General features: G+C 31.6%; 1 protein-coding gene across 4 annotated transcripts; it reads left to right on the forward strand.

The window, feature by feature from the left end:
- The first annotated feature begins 11788 nt into the window (after nt 1–11788).
- Nucleotides 11789–19920, forward strand: LOC107861979 (metal transporter Nramp6). 4 transcript variants are annotated; one of them, XM_016707399.2, is made up of 14 exons: nt 11789–11997; nt 12128–12241; nt 14043–14121; nt 14208–14248; nt 14652–14730; nt 14815–14919; nt 15915–16024; nt 16562–16743; nt 16829–16898; nt 17425–17598; nt 17720–17824; nt 18329–18460; nt 18788–18883; nt 19380–19920. In XM_016707399.2, exons 2-14 carry the CDS (start codon nt 12128–12130, stop codon nt 19692–19694), a joined length of 1602 nt encoding a protein of 533 aa, XP_016562885.1. In that variant the 5' UTR covers nt 11789–11997; the 3' UTR covers nt 19695–19920. The 4 variants fall into 4 exon arrangements, with proteins under 4 accessions (XP_016562885.1, XP_047265851.1, XP_047265852.1 ...); XM_047409895.1 differs by having other exon boundaries at nt 11806–11997; nt 12090–12278; XM_047409896.1 differs by having other exon boundaries at nt 11806–11997; nt 12128–12278.
- The last annotated feature ends 424 nt before the right edge of the window (nt 19921–20344 follow it).

Below are 20344 nucleotides of genomic sequence, written 5' to 3' on the forward strand. Positions count from 1 at the left end.
CTTCTTCTTCTTCTTCTTCTTCTTCTTCTTCTTCTTCTTCTTCTTCTTCTTCTTCTTCTTCTTCTTCTTCTTCTTCTTCTTCTTCTTCTTCTTCTTCTTCGTCAAAACTGACCGACATTCACCGACCACATGTAAACTATGATATAATAGAGCTATCAAAATAATATAATTAAACCTAACGTTTATACAAAAAATTTCTCAATGTTGGCCAACATTTATCTGCCACCTATATTAAGCAGAAAAAACAACAAATAGCAAGAAATTTTATCAATACAATTAAGTCTAACATTTACATAAAAACTAAATTCAAAGTCATACGAAACATACAAAATAATAGGATAATAGAGATATCAACATAATAAATAATATAATTAAATCTAAATTTTACAGAAAAAAATTCTCAAAGCCGATCAACATTCATCTATCACATGTAAACTGCAACAAAATAATATCATAATAAAATATCAAAATAATATAATTTAATTTAAACCAAACTTTTAGATAAAAATTTCTCCAAAGCCAACCAATATTCATATATCACCGTAAACTGCAATAAAATAATATAATAATAGAGATATCAATACAATATAATTAAACTAATCTTTACACAAAAATTGCCTGAAAATCGACCGATATGCATCTACCACCTGTACTAAGCATAAAAAATAATAAATAGTAAGATATTCCCAAGGTCATAAGCAGAGTATGAATTAATGGTATATGGGCAACATAATGCACTTCGGCCATATTTTTTAAAGGAAAAAAAACTACGATATAGACCACATAAAGAGAAAAAGATCCTACCTATATTTATTCTCCTAATATGAAAAATAGACATCTAATTTCTTTGTATACTTTTATTTTATCAGGGATCTTCTCGTACAATATAATTATCTTATGAGGATTTTTTCAAACCTATATTTCAAGAGTCCCCTCTAATTCTTGATTCAACTTCAAAAGTTGACTATAACCCTATATAACTATAATACCAACAAATAATATTTCAATATAATCAAATAACATATATCAAAATAAAGTCACAATTAAATAAAGAAAGAGATAACCTTTGATTCTTTTGACTACTTAATTCGACGACAACATGCTTATTTCTTACAATTTTCAATCCTAAATATACAGTTGAAAAAGAAACACGAGAAATTATCAAAAGGCGAAAATTCATTGTTAATTGTTAAGGAATAAAAAATAACAACGGATCAATATGAAAATTGAAAATAAGAAGAAAAACTAATTAAGTATAGGGTATGTTACCTGTAAATTTTGATCCAAATATAACTTAAATAGAATAGAAGAATTTTTTATATATATATAAGATAAACCTTTTTATAAAGATATGGTTAAAAGTGTTAAATATTATGATTTTTACCTAAATTAAATAGGACAACTCCTTTTATATGTGATACTTAAGGAAAAAAATTTTAAAAGCTAATCTTGTAAATTTCATTAGGTATAAAAAATATGATACTTAAGGAAAACAATTTAAAAGTTATTAAAATTGATTTTCGACATACATCTGACAAAGAAAAAGGAAGTTTTGTATCACATTTTTGGATCCAAAATCATAATACAATTTTAGTGTCTTATACTCCTTTTCAAAAAAATTTTTTTTTTTGGTTAAGAAAAAGTGAACAAAACCTTTTTGATTTGCGAAAGATTGTTTTTTTTTTTTTTGGTGACATATTAAAGACATATTTTTTTTACCATAAATTTAGGAATTTAACCATAATAAGAAAACCTTCTCTATTTAATTTTTAATATATTTATTATAGTTAATATTTAATATCATAAAAATAATAGAAAAAAATGTAAAAAAACGATTTTGTCTAAAGCAAAGACTTTTAATGAAGGGTAAAAAGTTCGATTCACTTTTCTAAGGTTTTCACACTTTTAATATATTATAGATGTACTATTTTAAATAAAATATACTACAATATATATTCATTACAATATATATATATACACACACACACATTACAATATATATACACATGTACACATTAAATATACACGTCTATAGAAGATATACACATGTGTAATATATATATATATAATTATAGTTATAGTTATAGTTATATACTAATTTATAAAATATATACACATGTATACGTTAAATATATACGTCTATAGAAGATATATACACACATATACGCACTATTCAATGTATACGTACTACTTTAAATAAAATATACTACAATATATATACATTACAATATATATATATATATATATATATATATAGCTATATACTAATTTATAAAATATATACACATGTATACGTTAAATATACACGTCTATAGAAGATATACACACACATATACACACCATTCAATATATATGTACTGCTTTAAATAAAACATATACTACAATATATATATATATATATACACACACACACTACAATATATATACAAGTTATAAAACATATACACATGTATACATTAAATATACAAATCTATAGAAGATATATACACAAATATACAAAATATATGCTATTTAATATAATAAATTAATAATACTTGGTAGTAAATTAATAATATATTAGAAGTAAGTTTTCAATTTAAAGTAGAAATTCAATTTAAATCATTAAATGAAAAAAATTACAAAGTAAGGACTAAGGAGTGAATGAATGTTGAATTTTATTGATTGCGAAATGATCCAAAATTTATAATTTACATGAATGAAAAATCTAAAAATTATGCAGCATTTTTTCCAACTCATTCATGTTAATATTAATGGGAACTTGTATAGGATAGTCAAAGACAACGAGGACAAAACCATGCATTGGACTTGATTCTGCTGAGTTCTCCCGTGAAGACATAATTTCTTCAAGTTTCAGCTCGTCGTTCAGCTCTGGTTCCACTCCTTCGTTTCTTCTTTCCGCTCTAATCCAATCTCTGTGGAAAACTAGAACATTCATTGCATTGCTTTCCAATGAGTGTCGGTTGTCTCTAAGCTGCTGTCGTCCCTGACTAAAGGCGCTCTCTGATGCAACGGTTGACATTGGAACATTCAAGATATCTCTAGATAATCTTGAAAGCACAGAATATTGCGTTTCATTACTACTCCACCAATCCAACGTGTTGATCCGTTGTTTGTGATCCTCTGACGACGACCGAAGATAATATTTTAGCTCTTCCCGATAAGTTGATGTGTAAGTTCTGTCATCAATATTATTCCAACAAGGTAAATTATAAAAGGAATCAAGAAAATCACTATGTGCCGGCCTTTTAGAAGATGATGGCTTCTCGGGAGGATGAGGAGCGACAGTTGGAGTGATATTTGTAGGTACGGCTAAATCAAATAAATCAACATAGTGATTATATAATTTTTCCATGTATTCATTCGCATCACCCATACCCATCCACAAACCAGGTTGTACTTGTTCAGAATTATTGTTAGTATTTATTTTTAAGTTAGCATAAATAATGGCACATAGTATTATATTTCATGCACGGATTTAGCATAGCACCAACCAAGTAAATAGGGGGAATCGAAAAAAAATATTTTTAAAATTTAGTAAACATGGCACCAACGGCTTCTTTATAACCTTCTTTATTTTTATATTCTTTGAGCAAACCAGAAATATCGGCAATTTATGCCAAAATATTACAAAAAATAGGATAATAAGCATCGAAAAATTCAACCGTAGCTACATAAAAATTTTCTAAAAACTTAACAAGATCATTAATTACAACCCCATCAGAATCATGTAGCATGCAATCAGCAGAATCAGCAAATGAACTGCAATGTTGATTAAAAGCTAGTGTAATAGGAACTCTATATTTATACCAAATTTTTTAAAAATCATACGTAGAATTCCATCTAATATCAATTTCCTCAGGTATCAATATCGGTGCAAGTCCATTTTCTTGACATTTGACTTTAAATTCTCTAATTTTTTTTCTTCGATTGTTTCTTGAATAAAATCAACAGCAAGACGAATTTTTTCAATAAAAAGCTCAAAAAACTCAATACCATCTTTTACAATTAAATTATATATATGACATGCACCCTTAATATGAAAAATTTCATGCAACGGCTGAGGTGCTTAGATTTTAATTTTTTTATAGCAGTCTTGTTGTTAGAAACATTATCAAAAGCAATACATAAAATTTTATTTTCGATACCATAAAATCCAGCAACTTTAACAATAGAATCAGCAATAAAATCTCCAGGATGTTTACGATCTTCATCATATAAAAAAGCAACAATACGTTTTTGCATCACAAAATTACTATCCATCTAGTGACAAGTAACGGTTAAATAATTATTTTTATTTACAACACGACGAAGATCAGAAGTTAGGGACAATCTACATTGAATATTTTTTAACAATGTTGATAGATAAAAACAATATTGTGAATGAAATCTAAACATATCCGATTGACAAGTACTTCTAGGAACACCATTAAACATAGGATTATAAATTGCTTGAATATAATGAATAAAGACATCAGAAGACGGAAAACTAAAAGGCAAACAACCCACAACTACCATTTTAGCTATTTCTTTCCGGTCCCTCAATTTATTATACTTCTTCTTTACCTGACCGGTTGCTGGGTCCATTCTAAACTAAAAAAATTCAAAATACACAAATTTAATAAAATTAAATATTCAACAATTAATACACTAAATAAAATTAAACGTAAGAGATGGAACGACAATACCAAACTTTGAAAGTATCCGAATGTTGCGACTTTAGAAACTTTCACTCGTACTTTGTAATCGCAAAATTAAAAAATTAAAGTGAGCACTTTAGGAAATTAAATTTATAGAATATTTGAGAATTGAGAATTGAGATTTGAGAGAGAAAGAGATTTGAGAGAATTAAAAATTGTGTGAAAAATGATTTGAAGGTGTAGGGTATTTATAAAAAATTATTTGGGATTAAAAAATAATTTTAAAAGTAATTTTTTTTTCAATTAATGGGCCCAAACTAGCCGCTTGGACCCAAAAACGGCTATATAGCCATTGGGCCAAACTATCCGTTGGGTCCGGGCTGGGTTAATTGGGCCCAAAATAAAAAAAATCGGCCCAAGACCCGCTACCCTAAAGCCCTTGGGCTTATTGGGCTGGTCAAATCGAGCCGATTTCATTAAATGGGTCGATTCGGGCTGAGTTGGGCTGGGTCAACCCGGCTCGTTTGACAAACTTAGTCAAAGTGTAAGAAAAAAAGAAGAAGAAAGGGTAAAAAGTAATATAAAGGAAAAAGAAGAATAAAGAATAAGAAAATAATAAAGTTAAATAATTAATTTTTTAGAGTAAAAAAAGAAAAAAATGACGTGGCAATGACGTCACAGCGAGTGCAGCTCACTGCCTGAAACAATATCTGGGCATGAGCTTTTAGGGGTGTAAATATTCCACTTTAAAATAGTTCAGGGGTCATAGAACTCCTGCAAAGTATAGTTGTGTTGTTGGGATTTGGGGTAAAGGTTGGGAAGCTTTTGACCATTTTCTCAATATTTTTTGATAAAAAGTAGACTTTTTTTTTAAAAAAAAAAGATATAAATTTGAACTTTTTGTTATACCATTTTTTAAAAATGCTCGAGCTTTAAGAGTTTCACCGATCCTAGAATAAGGTACTTTTCACTTGCATTTTTTGCCAAGAAGCTGAATTTTCGGATAGTATTTTCGAAGGTGAATATGCAACAGAGTTCAGTTGCGCGCAAAAGGGGACACTCGACTTGTACTGTGCATTTCAGACAGGCACTTCCTTTGATAAATAAGAAAATTAGAATCCAGAATAAAATGACATTATGAGATAATAATCGTCATTAATTGAGTCACCATTATTAGTAACTATACCTCTAGGAATTTGAGGTTGCTCCGGAAACAGTCATTCTTGAGTTCTCAAAGTTACATTGGAATATAGGAGATTTTGTGATCTAGATGTGCGACCTAGCCTCAAAGATGAAGGAAAAACAAATTCCATAAATGATATTTCAAGTTCATTAGTATATTGTATCTGCTCTCAATTCATCCAACTCCTAGATCCCAACCCCATGAACATTCAACTCCCACTAGATCTCCACCCCCCTCCCACCCGTTAGTATCTTGCTAAATTATATACATACTATATAGTAATATCTTTTCGCATACTATATAGCCAAATACCAAACAATAAATAATTAGAAATTTGTTCTTTTTTCTTTTTTCGAGCTTTTGGGCACACATCCAACTCCAGTGTAATCTTTACTTGTAATGTGTACATGATGTAACCAAACACTAGCTCATAAGTCAATGAAATGAGTTGTGAATCATGAAGTTTTAGATTTAAATTTCAGCAAACATATTATTAATATTTATTATCAGCGGAAGATGACAAATATCCCTTAGAATTAATCGAGGTGCGACGACAGGGATTAGTCCGATCAACATGGTTATAATAAAAGAATTGTACGATGATGCATGGAACCATTACGGACCCTTACTTAAGACACTATATTTGAGTTACTCTTCAGTGCAGACACAATCATATTAGTATATTCTTATCTATGAGAATATATACATGTGGTGATGAAGTGGTGGTTCATGTTTACGGAAGATGGGAAAATCAGTGCATGCACCAGCTGCATGTGGTCCATATATCCAATGGTCAAAGTCAAGCCCACTTTGTAGGGTTGTGCACAATTCTTCTATTCCTTCTTGGCCTTATATACAGCACAAGACTGTTCTACTTGTATTTGTCTACTGTGGATTTGGGTGTTATTCCGTCCACGCCTTGAGAAAAGTCGAGTCGTTTGTAGTGGCGGATCCAAGATTTAAGAATTATGGGTGTTTGAAAGGTTTGGACATATATATTGACGGCCAAAGCTTTAAGATTCCGCTTGCAAACTAAAACACTCAACTATCTTCTTGGTTCATTGAGTGTTTTTCTAAACCTTATATCAAATTTTATATATATTTTTTATACTATAATTATAACTAGTCTGCATCAAATTTAACGGATATTGGAGCACTAAGAAATTGGCTATAGGTCCGCCCCTGATCGTTTGGCATGAGATGGAATAGAAAAATTTATTTTATAAATTGAGATATTTCATAGAATTGGTTATGGGGTAATCTATCTGCGCCTGGAGAATCGAAGGTTGAGTGTGTTTATAATCCAAACAATTCCTTGTATCAATTCAGAACTAATTCCTACCTCCACTGATGTATTACATATTATTTTATTTATGTTATTAATTAATATCAATTCGAGTATTGGTATCATTCCACTAAACCTTTGGTTAATTTTTGTTTTTAATTTCATAAAGTAAGCTTTTGTCATGGTTCCTTACGGTGAAAATTAATCGTTTAATTAATTTGAGATTCGGCCGTCTTCCCCACAGACCACAGTATGTGGCTCTCATTTTCTCAATATACCTTTGGAAAGAAGGTCATAAAATTCCATCATTAATGGTTTTGATTAGCTTAGGGAAAAAAAAAAGATTAGCTTAGGGAAAAAATAAATAGTACAATATGATTATCTTATATACCAATAATCAAGTCACATTCAACAACAACAATATATCCGGTAAATCTCATAAATGGGATATGAAAACGGTAGAGTGTACGCAGGTCTTACCAATAACTCGTACAATCAGAGAAGTTATTTTTGAAAAATTCCAACTCAAGTACAACAAATCCAAATAATTAAAAAAAAAAACAGTAAAAATAAATATAACAACCAAAAAAGGATGCAGTGAAAGGTCTTCAAGAAATAGCAAAAACAACACCAAAAAAATGCTAATTAATCCATCTTTGCCTTTGATTTTTCTAGACTTATGTGCTTATTGATAAGGAATATCTCGTCATCATTAAACAGCTTGTCATCTGATTAATTGAATCCCACCTAATTGTTACTTTTAACTGATCCCTGTAAACCTTTAACGAATTAATATTAATCATGGGGAGGAGGGGACCCATAGTCACTCCATCCCAAATTAAGTATTTTAGTTTCACTGAGCGGTGAGTTTATGAAATAAAAGAGAAATTTTTGAATTTTACAATTTTAAATTAAAATTGTCTAGAGTTCTCTAAATCTTGTGTTCTTAAAGCTGTCATGTGAGATCTTAAAATTGAAAAAAATACTATATATAAAAATAAAAAAAAATCGTAACCATACTTAAATTGAAATGGAGAAAGTATAACATTTAATTGCATGATAGGAAATTCTTTAAGGGTGTGACACATAATTTGTGAAATATTATGACGCAAAATAAACATATGTCACGCAAAAAAATTATCTACCTTGAGAGACCAAAACAAATAGATGAGGAATAACTAATTCTGAGGTTAATTTTAAGATGAATTAATCTCATGTTTGGTTCATCGGTTGGAATAAAATTCATAAGATAATTCATTGTAGTGTTATTTTTATCCCTTCTCGAGAGTGAGATAACTAATCCTAAAATCACTAATCTGAAAATTAGTAATTTTGAGATAACTTGTTCCCTACTCATAGAGGACCGTCTCATTTGCCCCACAAAAGGGAACTAACCAACACTTGAGTCTAGAATAGGACATGTAACTTTTATTGGGCTTCATTAACATCCAACCCAATTTGGGCTTTTTCAAAAATATTCCCTATCTATAAAGTGGAAAAAGCTAGGCCCTTTTAGTCAAGCTATTGGGGCCCACATAGAACAATGAGGGACCATTCAATGTGGGCTTGGAATAATCAACTGCCTCCCAGAAAACGAACGCTGCGGGGCTTTTCTTGTGGACCAATAGCCACATAAGACAAAGTGGGTCCCACCACTTTTGATCTTTTTTGATGACGTGGAAGCAGAGGGCCACTAATTTATTTGTCAACATTTCATATTCCTACTTTTTTTTTTTTTTTTTTTTTTGGAGGTTTTCATCCGGTGTTCGATGTCCGCATTAAAGCTTCGACTAATTCGAATAGCGCATTACAGGGCCCATTAAGATGGCAGTTCCCAACAAAGTTTTTCCTGTATCCAGGGTCAAACCCTCGATCTCTAATTAAGGATGGAACAACCCCATTGAGTGCACCACAACTCTTGTTGGTTTTTCATATTCCTACTACTCTTTTCTTATAATGACATATGTACTCCAAATATTTAAAGAAAACAGAATAAAAAATTATATATTATATATACTATTTCTTTTAATTAAACATAAAACGAGCTAGTGTTGTAGTTAAAATGTGACCATCAAGAGACTAACTCCGCCCTTCAATCCATTTTATTTGGTCATTTTTTTATCTTATAATAATATAGTTAAAAAAATTGTAAATAAAATAAATAATTATACTAATTTACTTCTTGTTCATTTTAGTACAGATATCAAGATCCTTTATTTTTAAGATTTTATGTTGATTTAATAAGTGCAAAAATAATTTAGAGCATGTATTCATCTTAATGATATGATTGATACTAATTCAAATGTCTTATCATTTGTTTTAAATTACATTAAAAAATTTATAGTCTAAATAATTTGAGTTCACATGAAAAGACTACTGAAGAGACAAAATTCGAAGTATAAACATTTGATCAAAGTGAGGAGAAAATCATAATCCTTCCATATGCATCGAATTAATGTCTTATAACAATTAATTAATTGTACTTTGTCAAAATAGGATTTATTATCCAGGATTTCTGTACTATTTTGTCAAGAGAAGTGGTACCAAAATGAGAAAATTATATTCTCAAATTAGATGGAAAATGTATAGTTTTGCCCCTCCATCTAATTAGGGTTAGACAACTTTCACTTTCTTAGCTTCATGTTGATTTTTCATTATAACCACATTAGTTTCCTTTCACCATTAAGTGTACTTAATTTATGAGCGTTTACAATTTAAAGTTTATGAATTTGTATATTAATCTCAAGTCAATATTATAACAATAATTTGATTTATAATCAATTTTTTTTTAATATTTGATTAAAAATTTAATAAATATTTAGAGAATAAGAAAAAAAGCTATTAATTTCCGTGAATTCATATAAAAACTTCTAAATCCACCCATGTTTGATGTACTACGTTTAATTGGTTTGAGTCATGGGTTAGACAATCTCATACATGAAAATATTGATTTTTATTCATGTTTTGTATTCCTATTAATTATTGATTGCATGAAATTGAGTCCACTAATGAGTCAATCTTTTTGATTGCTCATATGTACATGAAATCATGACTAAATTAGTATATAGGATCCGTAATTAGTAGTATTAAGATTTAGATTATGTACACTAAACTTGTTACGTGTCTACGTTACTCCGTTTGCCCGAAAATTTTCATCCCATATTTACATTAAACTAGAAACTTTTGTTATTTTATTTTCCAATCAAATAGTACTAAAAGATCCTCCAGCATTCTACTCCATCCGATAATTTTATTTGTCATGTCTATCATTTATATGCTTTTAGAAAAATAATAAACAAAAAAGTAGTTTAATTATATTCTTTCATCTCAATATAATATAAATTCTTCATCATATTAATCTCTATCTATATTTTTATTAGAATAAGAGCAAGGTGGAAAAACAATAATTTTATTTTAATTTTCTAAATGAATACTCCATATTCTAGACCAGTTACTTCAATAGCGTTGACAAATGATACATAAAATAAAATAAATCGGAAGGATCATTAATTAATAGCTTGATAATTTGAAAACTAAATAGTGACATCTATTGTAACAAAACTTGAAAGAAAACAATCTCGTGAAATATTACAAGATTATTATATAATGACAGTCCGTTTGGTCATTCTGTATGGAGCAAAGTGTTGGTCAGTAAAAAACTCTCACATTCAAAAGTTGAAGGTTACGAAAATAAGAATATTGCGATGGATGTGTGAACTCACTAGGGGAGATAGAGTTAGAGATGGGACTATTCGGGGGAAGATGAGAATGACTTTGGTGGAGGACAAAGTGCGGAAAGTGAGGTTGAAATGTTTTGGGCATGTGATGAGAAAGGACACCGATGCTCCAGTTCATAGGTGTGAAAGGTGAGTCTGGGATGGTTTCAATCGGAGTAAAGTTAGGCAGAAGAAATACTAGAGAGAGGTGATTAGATGTGACATGAATCAGTTACAACTTACTGAGGACATAACCCTAGATAACAAGGTATGAAGAATGCAGATTAGGTTGGAGGGCTAGTGCGTGTGGGTGAGTCGTAGTCAGTAGTTAGGAGTGCTTTGGTATAGTCTGGCTAGTAGTCTTAAGACTTTGTACATAGGTTGAAGTTTCTAGTTAGGAGTTTTTGGTATAGGTGTGTACCTTTGATTTCTGAGGGGTATAGTATTACTTTGTGGGTGTTTTATCTCTGTTATTTTATCTTGTTTCGTGTTTTATTACGATTTTATTAACTGCCTTTTTGTCATGAGTTGGGGGTCTATTGGAAACAACCTCTCTATTTGTTCGAAGTTAATGGTTGGGGGTCTATCAGAAACAATCTCTCTACTTCTTCGGAGGTAATAGGATGGACTGCGAACATTTTACTCTCCCCAAACCCCACATTTTACTCTCTACTTTTTGTTGTTGTTGTTGTTATTGAGTTATCCACCATACATATGGAATAACTTATTTCATTACTATGGTGTAAATGATGGAATAAATAATCTCAACACTAACTCATACCAAACATGAGATAAAATAATCCTTTATTTTATTCTGAGACTATTTACTTTATAGAAGGGATAAAAATAACTAATCTCATAATTAATTTAGTATAGGAGTTTATACCATATTTAATTTAAACAAAATACATAAAACAACCCATCATCACAGTATTAATAATTTTAAAATAACTCAGATTTTCAACCAAACAACCTATTAGTATCTCTTATCCCGAGTACCGAGTGAGCTCGTTCAACTAGTCTTACTTCCAAAAGTACTTAAAAGACCTTTTCCACTTTCTTTCTTTATAAATAAAGATGGCGGAGAATTTGGGAGAACAAGCAAACTGGCTCTAAAGCTGGCACAACATCACTTTCTCTTCCCCCCGCATTTCTATATTCCAAAATACTCTTCAGGTACTGTTCATCGCTCTGTTTTATTTTCTTCTTCTTGTTGCTCATTCTCCATTGTCATTCGTTAATTTTCCATTTCTTTCATTGGATCTTAGGTAAATTAATTAGAGGATTTTGTCGTCGGTTTGAGCAGATGGCGGCGAGCTCGTCCCCACAACCACAGTTTATGACAAACACTGCAAATAGGAGCCTTTCAAATCAGCCACTGATTGATGATATCGAATGTGATCAGATTGTTGTACCCGACGTCAGTCTTTTCTCTCTCTTCCCCTTCCCTACTACTAGTACGTCATCTTTTAGTTTTCTTCCTCTTTATTCTGTCTTTTTCCGCCTTTTTGTCTTATCTCTACTTAAATGAGACAACTAATAGTATATTTTTTTTCTAAAATAATTATTTTATTTCATATAATACGCTATTGTTTTACCGTATATTTCGAATCAAATTTTAAAAATTTGTCTTTAGCCATAAATTTTGGATCTAACTTTTAATTTTTTTTTTTTTAAGTGAAAGAAATTTTACTTTTAAGTAATTTCATTTCAACTTTAAAATCTATGGACAAAACGAGAGCTACATAAGTTTAGCTCTTCAAATTAATAAATCTGTCATACTCATCGAAAGTACTGTCAACTAGAGCTATGAACAGGTAATGTTTACTAGAGAAAAATCGACTTTTCATTACTTTGTTTTTATATGTTGCTCTTAGTTTTACGGACCTTTCTTTAATTGTGAATTTAATTTTGATTTCACATGTTGGATATTTCCTTGATTTTAGTTTGCCTAGTTTTGGGAAAATTTGTAGGACTGGTAGATGAAACGTTACATCAAATTTTAGGTTGGTGAAGACTGAGAATATGAGAGAAGTTGGAACGTGTAGATTTCCTGATTTTCTCTTAGATGACTTTTGGTGTATCTATAGGATTTTCACTCAATATTTTTTCTCTTTTTGAGTGAGTTATTTTCATCCGACTGATTTTGTCATTCGATAATTACTAGTAGCTCCAAAAGCTTTCTCAGTTCTCTCTCTCTCTATGGTACTTGCTAAGTACTACTTTTTTGATTTCTCTCTCCCAGTACATAATTCTTAAAGGAGTGAAAGTGACACACCTAAATTATAACTCGTTAGTTTAAGAAACACACCTTAAAATGAATAAATATTAATTTAAAATATAAAAAATAATGTGTTAGCAGAAATAAAAATACACCTTTTAAGTGTTTGTAAGCAAATATTTGTTCTAATCCGCTTTTAGGTGTATTTCTCAAACTAATAAGTTATAATTTAGGTGTATTTCTCAAACTATAAGTTATAATTTAGGTGTGTTTCTCAAACTAAAAGTGATAGTTTAGGTGTGTTTTTCCGACTTCCATTAGTTTTCTTGTGAAACTAAAAAAAAATGGATAGTTTAGATGTGTTTTTAATACTTTACTCTTTTTAAAATAATAAACTATTTTATTGAATCTGAACTATGTTCCTCCATAATCACATGTTTTATTTGTTAGCTACTGACACTTCCTAGTTACTACTGAACCCACTGATAGAAGTCCTTTCAATTCGAGACGAGCACAAAGTCTGGTTCATTGTGACAGTCTGTGACTAGATATTTTGAGGAGATTCCTATTACTTTTATCAGTTAGAATAATATCATCCAATTCAGGGTTTTTGTTATTGGAATTGGTGAATTCTTAAAGATCCATCCCGGCCAGACATGATAATTTTTAATCATCCTGCTCGAGCAAGAATTAAAAACAACAACAAATGAATTCATATATCCATATAAAATACATTTACATATATGAGTAATCACTTCAGTGACTTTTTCTTATATGGTGGAGAATGAAGGGCGGTACTTTTTCTTATATGGTGGAGAATGAAGGGTGGTAATACTAACTTCTGTAACACGTTGTCTCTCCACGTATCATGTCTAGATCTTCAATGTGTTGTGCAGCTATTATCCATTGGTTACAGCTGGAATAAGTTTCTTCATTTTGTTGGAGTAAGTTTGTATGTAGCTCCTGGTGTGACTTGATTAATGTATGCTCATATTTACAGAAGAAAAGCTGGAAGAACATATTTGCGTATATTGGTCCTGGTTTCCTTGTTTCTATTGCCTATATCGATCCTGGAAATTGTAAGTCTTGGTAACAAATTTGGAGTTTCTAATCACATTTGCTTCTATATGTAACTGTTTTGTTTTGTGCACAATGTGTCTTGCAGTTCAAACTGATTTACAAGCCGGAGCTCAGTACAAATATGGGGTGCGCCTCTGCTTTGATCTGTTCTTCTTAATCTATTGTGCATGTCCAGAGTAAATTTTTAGGGGAAAATTAATTCATCCAGAAATTATTTCTGCATCTATCAACAAAAAGAATATATTGTTCTGCAAATAAATATTTTCTGAGAGTTCTAATATCTTTAATAGAACTGTAATGTATTTGGCTGGTGGTCTTTTGTTTAACATGGATATAGTCTCACCAAGTTTCTTCCAGATTCATAATGAATAACATGAAAGAGCTTGCTTATTCAAAAAAGTGACTTTCTGACTCTTTTTTATGTGAATTGTCTAAGGAGTCTGTTAGGTCTGTTTCTTATCTATTCACTTTTTTTTTTCTGCTGATTGGCATCTATTATTATCTAAAAAAGCTTGTACATGCTCCACAGTTGCTTTGGATAATATTACTGGCGTCCTTTGCAGCTCTTGTGATCCAATCCCTGGCAGCAAATCTTGGGGTTGTTACAGGTTCATGATGTTTGATTATTTCATTTTCTTATCAATCTACAATGCATTGGAGATGATATCGATGTACTCCTGTCTCCATGTCAGGAAAGCATCTTGCGGAGCATTGCAGAAAGGAGTACGCAAAGGTGCCAAACTTCATCTTATGGGTCATAGCTGAAATCGCTATTGTGGCGTGTGACATTCCTGAAGGTAAGTGTTCGCAAATCAACATAGTGAAAACTTCAAATCTTTCTTGATACAATCTCATAAGAGACTTCTATCTTTTCTTAGCAAGCTTATTAGTAAATGAGGTTTAATATAGTCCTGTCGGCTTCTCCTCGGTTTCTAACAATTTTGCTCATCTCTAATTATGCAGCATGCATTAGAAAATGTGTAATTAGAATATGCGAACTTAATTTTTTTAAAGAAAAGAACAACACATCTCTCATGTTGTAATTATTTAAGCTCATTCAAGTCACAAAGGGCCAATAACTTTAGTTTAAGTATTTATCTGTTGTGTCAATGCCCAGTCCAACTTAAAGAAATAAAATATGACCAGAACGATATGAAGTCACGACCACCCTTTGTTGGTCAACCCTCTTCGATGTGACCTGTTTTATTAATTCCACCTTAGTTTATATCAATTTTGTATGGTCGTCATTACAATTATGTGGGTGGTTGTATGAGAAAAGAGTGGTTTCTGGACTCCTGTTATCTTCAGGGTCAATATGAGCATACGTTCAAGGAAATCGAAAACTCCTCTCTCTTGCAAAAGTATTTATTTAAAAATGTTCTAGCAGCTTATGTGAACGGTGCCAATCCAACATAAAGAAATAAACTGTTACAAATTTATTGGGAGTCATCATGTCCATTTGTCGGGTAATCTCTCTTTGCAGTTCCCTTTTATTTTACTTTGCACGTTATATTCGACATCCTCTATTCTATTGTAGCTGAAAAGGTAGCTTTATGCACTGCCCATGTGATAAACATTTTGACAGAAAAAAGTTGGATGAAAAACTATTTTAATCTGCTATAGCAATGGCAGAAATAACTTGCAATGCATACACTGATTCTTGACTATTTGTGCTGCAAAATTGGCGGTATATTATCAAAAATTTGAAAGGATCGAATAGCTTAGTTTTTTTGTGTTGAAGTTTACGTCTGTTGAATTTTTTCTTAATTCCAGCGTTCTTTCAATTGTGCAGTTATTGGGACAGCATTTGCTTTAAACATGCTCTTCAAAATACCAGTATGGTGTGGTGTGCTAATCACAGGGCTGAGTACCTTGACTCTACTTTTGTTGCAACAATATGGGGTATGTTTATATAATTCCCTTTAAAAACCTATGCTCGAGATGTCATGCATGAACAAAATTAAATTGGTTATGAAATGGTCAATATTCACTGGATCGAGGAACCTATTTAAATTTGTACTTGTTAAAAAGCATAAAACCCCTCAGAGATATGTTGTTCATCATTTTTACCCTTTAAAATCAAATTTCACATTGGACAGAATTGTTATTTAATCTTTTACTTTAAAATATTAAAGACTTTTAAGTCAGCTAAAATTAAAGATCATCCGGTGCACAAAGCTGGGCTATGCGTGGGAGCTGGATAGGAAATCATAATATTTAGAGTTTTAGATCTTGTTTAACGCCTTACTATTAAAGTAGAATTATAGGTTCTTTTATTAGTCAAAAGTGTTGGAAATTAAGAACTCAGATGTACACTACTTTTGTTTTGTCAGATTTGCACAGCTAAAAAATAGGTTTGCACAAGTTATAGCTCAAATATCTCTGTGTTTATCCTTCTCTCTCTTATCTAGCTGACAATTAAGTGTACTAACATTACAGGTTCGGAAACTTGAATTCTTTATTGCATTCCTTGTACTTACAATAGCTATATGCTTCTTTGTGGAGCTTGGATATGCAAAACCCGACCCCTCAGAAGTTCTTCAGGGGCTTTTCGTTCCTCAACTCAAAGGGAGTGGTGCTACTAAGCTTGCTATTTCCCTTCTTGGTGCTATGGTTATGCCGTAAGTGTATATGGATGTTCTCTATAGTATTTTTTTGGATAAATCATTCTACTATTGTCATGCTGATAATTTTCACTTTTTGCAGCCACAATCTTTTCCTCCATTCAGCCCTGGTGCTTTCCCGAAAAATTCCTCGATCTGTGAACGGCATCAAAGTATGTTTAGTAATGGAAATCCTCCTCATATTTTCGAGTAATGAAAAACCTCCTCACGAATGCTCATCAACCTAAGAAAAGAAAACAAGGAGAAAATTTGACTTTCGTTGTTGATGCTAGTTGCGAATCAAGTAGCATGGGTCTATGGTTGATGCTCTGAGGTCATACTATGATAATATAAACTCATGGTTTCATTTTGTCTGGAATGTGTTGGTACCCAAATTTTTTTCAATAATTTATTAGTTCACTCATTGTATGGCTAGGCAAGTTGATCCTCGAGTAAGGTGGACCTGTAATAAGTTTTGTTTACGTAAGTGCTCGAGTTAAAAGATAGATCATTTCTTGTTCTATTTTTTTCTTTATTTTCCTGTAAAATTTGAGAAAGACTTACCTGTCTCATTGGAACACCCTAAGCTTTTTTGGCCTCCTACTCTTTCTTTTTTTTTTTTTAAAAAAAATAAATCTGTATAGGATTATGTTACAGGTGTGCTAGTTTGACCAAATTAGTGAAATAAATAATTTACAGGAGGCGTGCAGATACTACCTGATCGAAAGTGGCCTGGCTTTGATGGTGGCATTTCTTATTAACATATCAGTTATCTCAGTAAGTGGTGCTGTCTGCAATTCCCCTTCTATGAGCCCAGATGATCGGGATAAGTGTGAGGACTTAGACTTGAACAAAGCATCTTTTTTACTCAAAGTAGGTGATACCACACTGCAATGTCATTGCTATTCAATTACACAGAACTATGCTTTTTCATCCATTTTATAATGTTTTTTAAGTCTTAATGACAGTGCTCTTTTTATGTTACTACTTACAGAATGTTTTAGGCAACTGGAGTTCCAAGCTATTTGCAATTGCTTTACTAGCATCAGGGCAGAGTTCGACAATAACTGGGACGTACGCCGGGCAATATGTTATGCAGGTATCAAATGCTATTTCATTTTGTCTAATCATTTCTCATCTTCTTTTTGACATTTAAAAAGCATACATGACTATCTGCATTCAACTTTGTTAAGATCGAAGACAAAAGCATTTGAGATCATTTTATAGAGAGACCAATTTCTTAAGTTACCAAAAAACTTGAGAAATTTCTCAGTCCAGGCTGTACTTTTTACTGCATCCTAAAACTAGGGGCGGATTAGGTTCTATAATATATAACTGTTAGATAAAATCGAATTAGTAATCTTCTTTGATAGTCTGTGTAGGTTTATCCAAAGCTGGTGGATCTTCATGATTAGTTTAGGTTAAATGTAAAAACAAGACTCTTCCTTTATCTGGTGCAAGAGAGACAAAATGAATGTTAAAAATGTCATGATATCAACGATCAGTTGTGTTTGAACTTTGGTAGTAGAAGTTAAACTATTCAAAGTTGTGCAACCAATATTTGTTTCTTTAATTTACATGTCCTATTCTATTGTTTTTGTAGGGTTTTCTTGATTTACGACTGAAGCCGTGGATTAGGAACTTCTTAACTCGATGCTTAGCCATAGTTCCAAGTTTAGTGGTTTCACTAATTGGAGGCTCTGGTGGGGCTGGTGACCTGATCATTATTGCTTCGGTAAAGTATCTGTAAAAAGCTGAATTTCTCCTTATTACTAGTATTAAGCCGGGGATCTATCAGAAACAACCTCCCTACCCCACAAAGGTAGTGGTAAGGTCTGTATACATCTTACCCTCCCCAGACCCCACTCGTGGGACTATGCTGGATATGTTGTTATTGTTTAACAAATCCAGATTCTTGGTTTGTATCTTTGTGTGTGCTCTAATAATACAGACATGTTACATAACTGAGGTTTCAGTTGTAACATTGTTGGCAAAGTTTTCATGATGAGTTCTAATTCTAAATTGTTATTATTAAGCCAAATATCTTATCTGTATTCTGCAGATGATCTTATCTTTTGAGCTCCCCTTTGCTCTGATTCCGTTGCTCAAATTCACAAGCAGTAAGACCAAGATGGGTTCACATGCAAATCCAGTTGCGGTGAGAAATCATCCAGATGCACTTATTTACTTTCTGCACACTATTGTAGAACCAATAACAAATTACAAGAGTTACATGTGTAAAAATACCGATGAAAAGGACGTAGCTTAATGGATTACAACCAACTCCAAGAGTGTTGTAAGGGTGCCTGATTTTACAGCATCAAGGTTGGGTCAACTGTAGCAGATCCTTAGTCTCTATTAGTATAGAACCCTTGCTCTCTTCATACAAAATCTGCAAATATGATTGACAAAAATACAAAAAATTTAGATTCATTTTATCAGAAATTGCATAGCATCAATCTAATAAAACACATTGGGTAATGATTAAGGAGTTTGGGAGTTTGAAAATCTATTATGTGTATATTCCATATATGGCCTTGGCCAAATAGTCTCTCTGCTTCTTGGTTTGTTTTCATATCTCTGAGTAGTGGCAATGCTGTCCAGCTTTTGCTCCACATGGACTTAAAATTTTTTGCGCTTCAAACTTTTTACAGGTTTCAGCAGCCACATGGGTTATTGGAACACTAATCATGGGGATAAATATATATTATTTAGCAGAAAAGTTGGTTACTTCTCTCAGGGATAGCAATTTAGGGAAGGCAGCTAAAGTTCTTTGTGGAATATTAGGCGGCTCGTGTTTGTTAGTCTATCTGAGCAGTATCTTATACTTGGCTATCCGGAAAAATAAGGAAGGCACTCATCTTCTGGCGCTTACAGGGCAAGAAGGTTTACAGGTTTCTGATATAAACAATCTACCCCGAGAGGACATTTTGCGTATGCAGTTGCCTCAGCAGAGGACCACTAATTGACATGTTCAATGAAGGGTTAAAAGTAGCTGATGATGTATACAATGCAGTTAGAACTTGTTTCGTCTTAACCTGTTTTCATAGGCATTTATTGCCAATGATCCAGAGTTGTAATGTTAGAATTAGTTTGAAGTGAGAAGAGTTCCTTATAGACTTACGTATAGAGAGAACTGCTGCTGATGCCTCCTGATAGGCCAATGATGAAAATCAAATGACCTCTGTTATCCAAGTTTCCTTGATCTTGAGTTTCATCTGTATTTCCTTGATCCTGAATTTATCTTGGTTTAATTTCGGAGTTAATAACTCAAATGGTCACTCAGCTATGAACTTTTATTCCAGAAAGTCACTAAACTTTGGTTTTTACTCCAATAGTCACTCAACTATGAGCTTTTATCCTACAAAGTCACTCAACTTTAATCTTTACTTCAAAAGTCACTTAACTATCACATTTTTACTCAGGAAATCACTCAATCTATTTAATAATTTTTTAAAAACAAAATTTGTTTATGTGAAATTTCTATTTAAAAATAAAATTTTTAAAAATAAAAAATATTTCTTTAATGATCATTTTATCCATATTTCCTTAATTTAATATCTTTACCTCCTCTTTCTCATTTTTCTTCTTCTTTTCACTTTCTTCCCATAATTTTTTT

This window comes from Capsicum annuum, chromosome 3 (genome assembly GCF_002878395.1).
Source record: "Capsicum annuum cultivar UCD-10X-F1 chromosome 3, UCD10Xv1.1, whole genome shotgun sequence".
Lineage (NCBI taxonomy): Eukaryota > Viridiplantae > Streptophyta > Magnoliopsida > Solanales > Solanaceae > Capsicum > Capsicum annuum.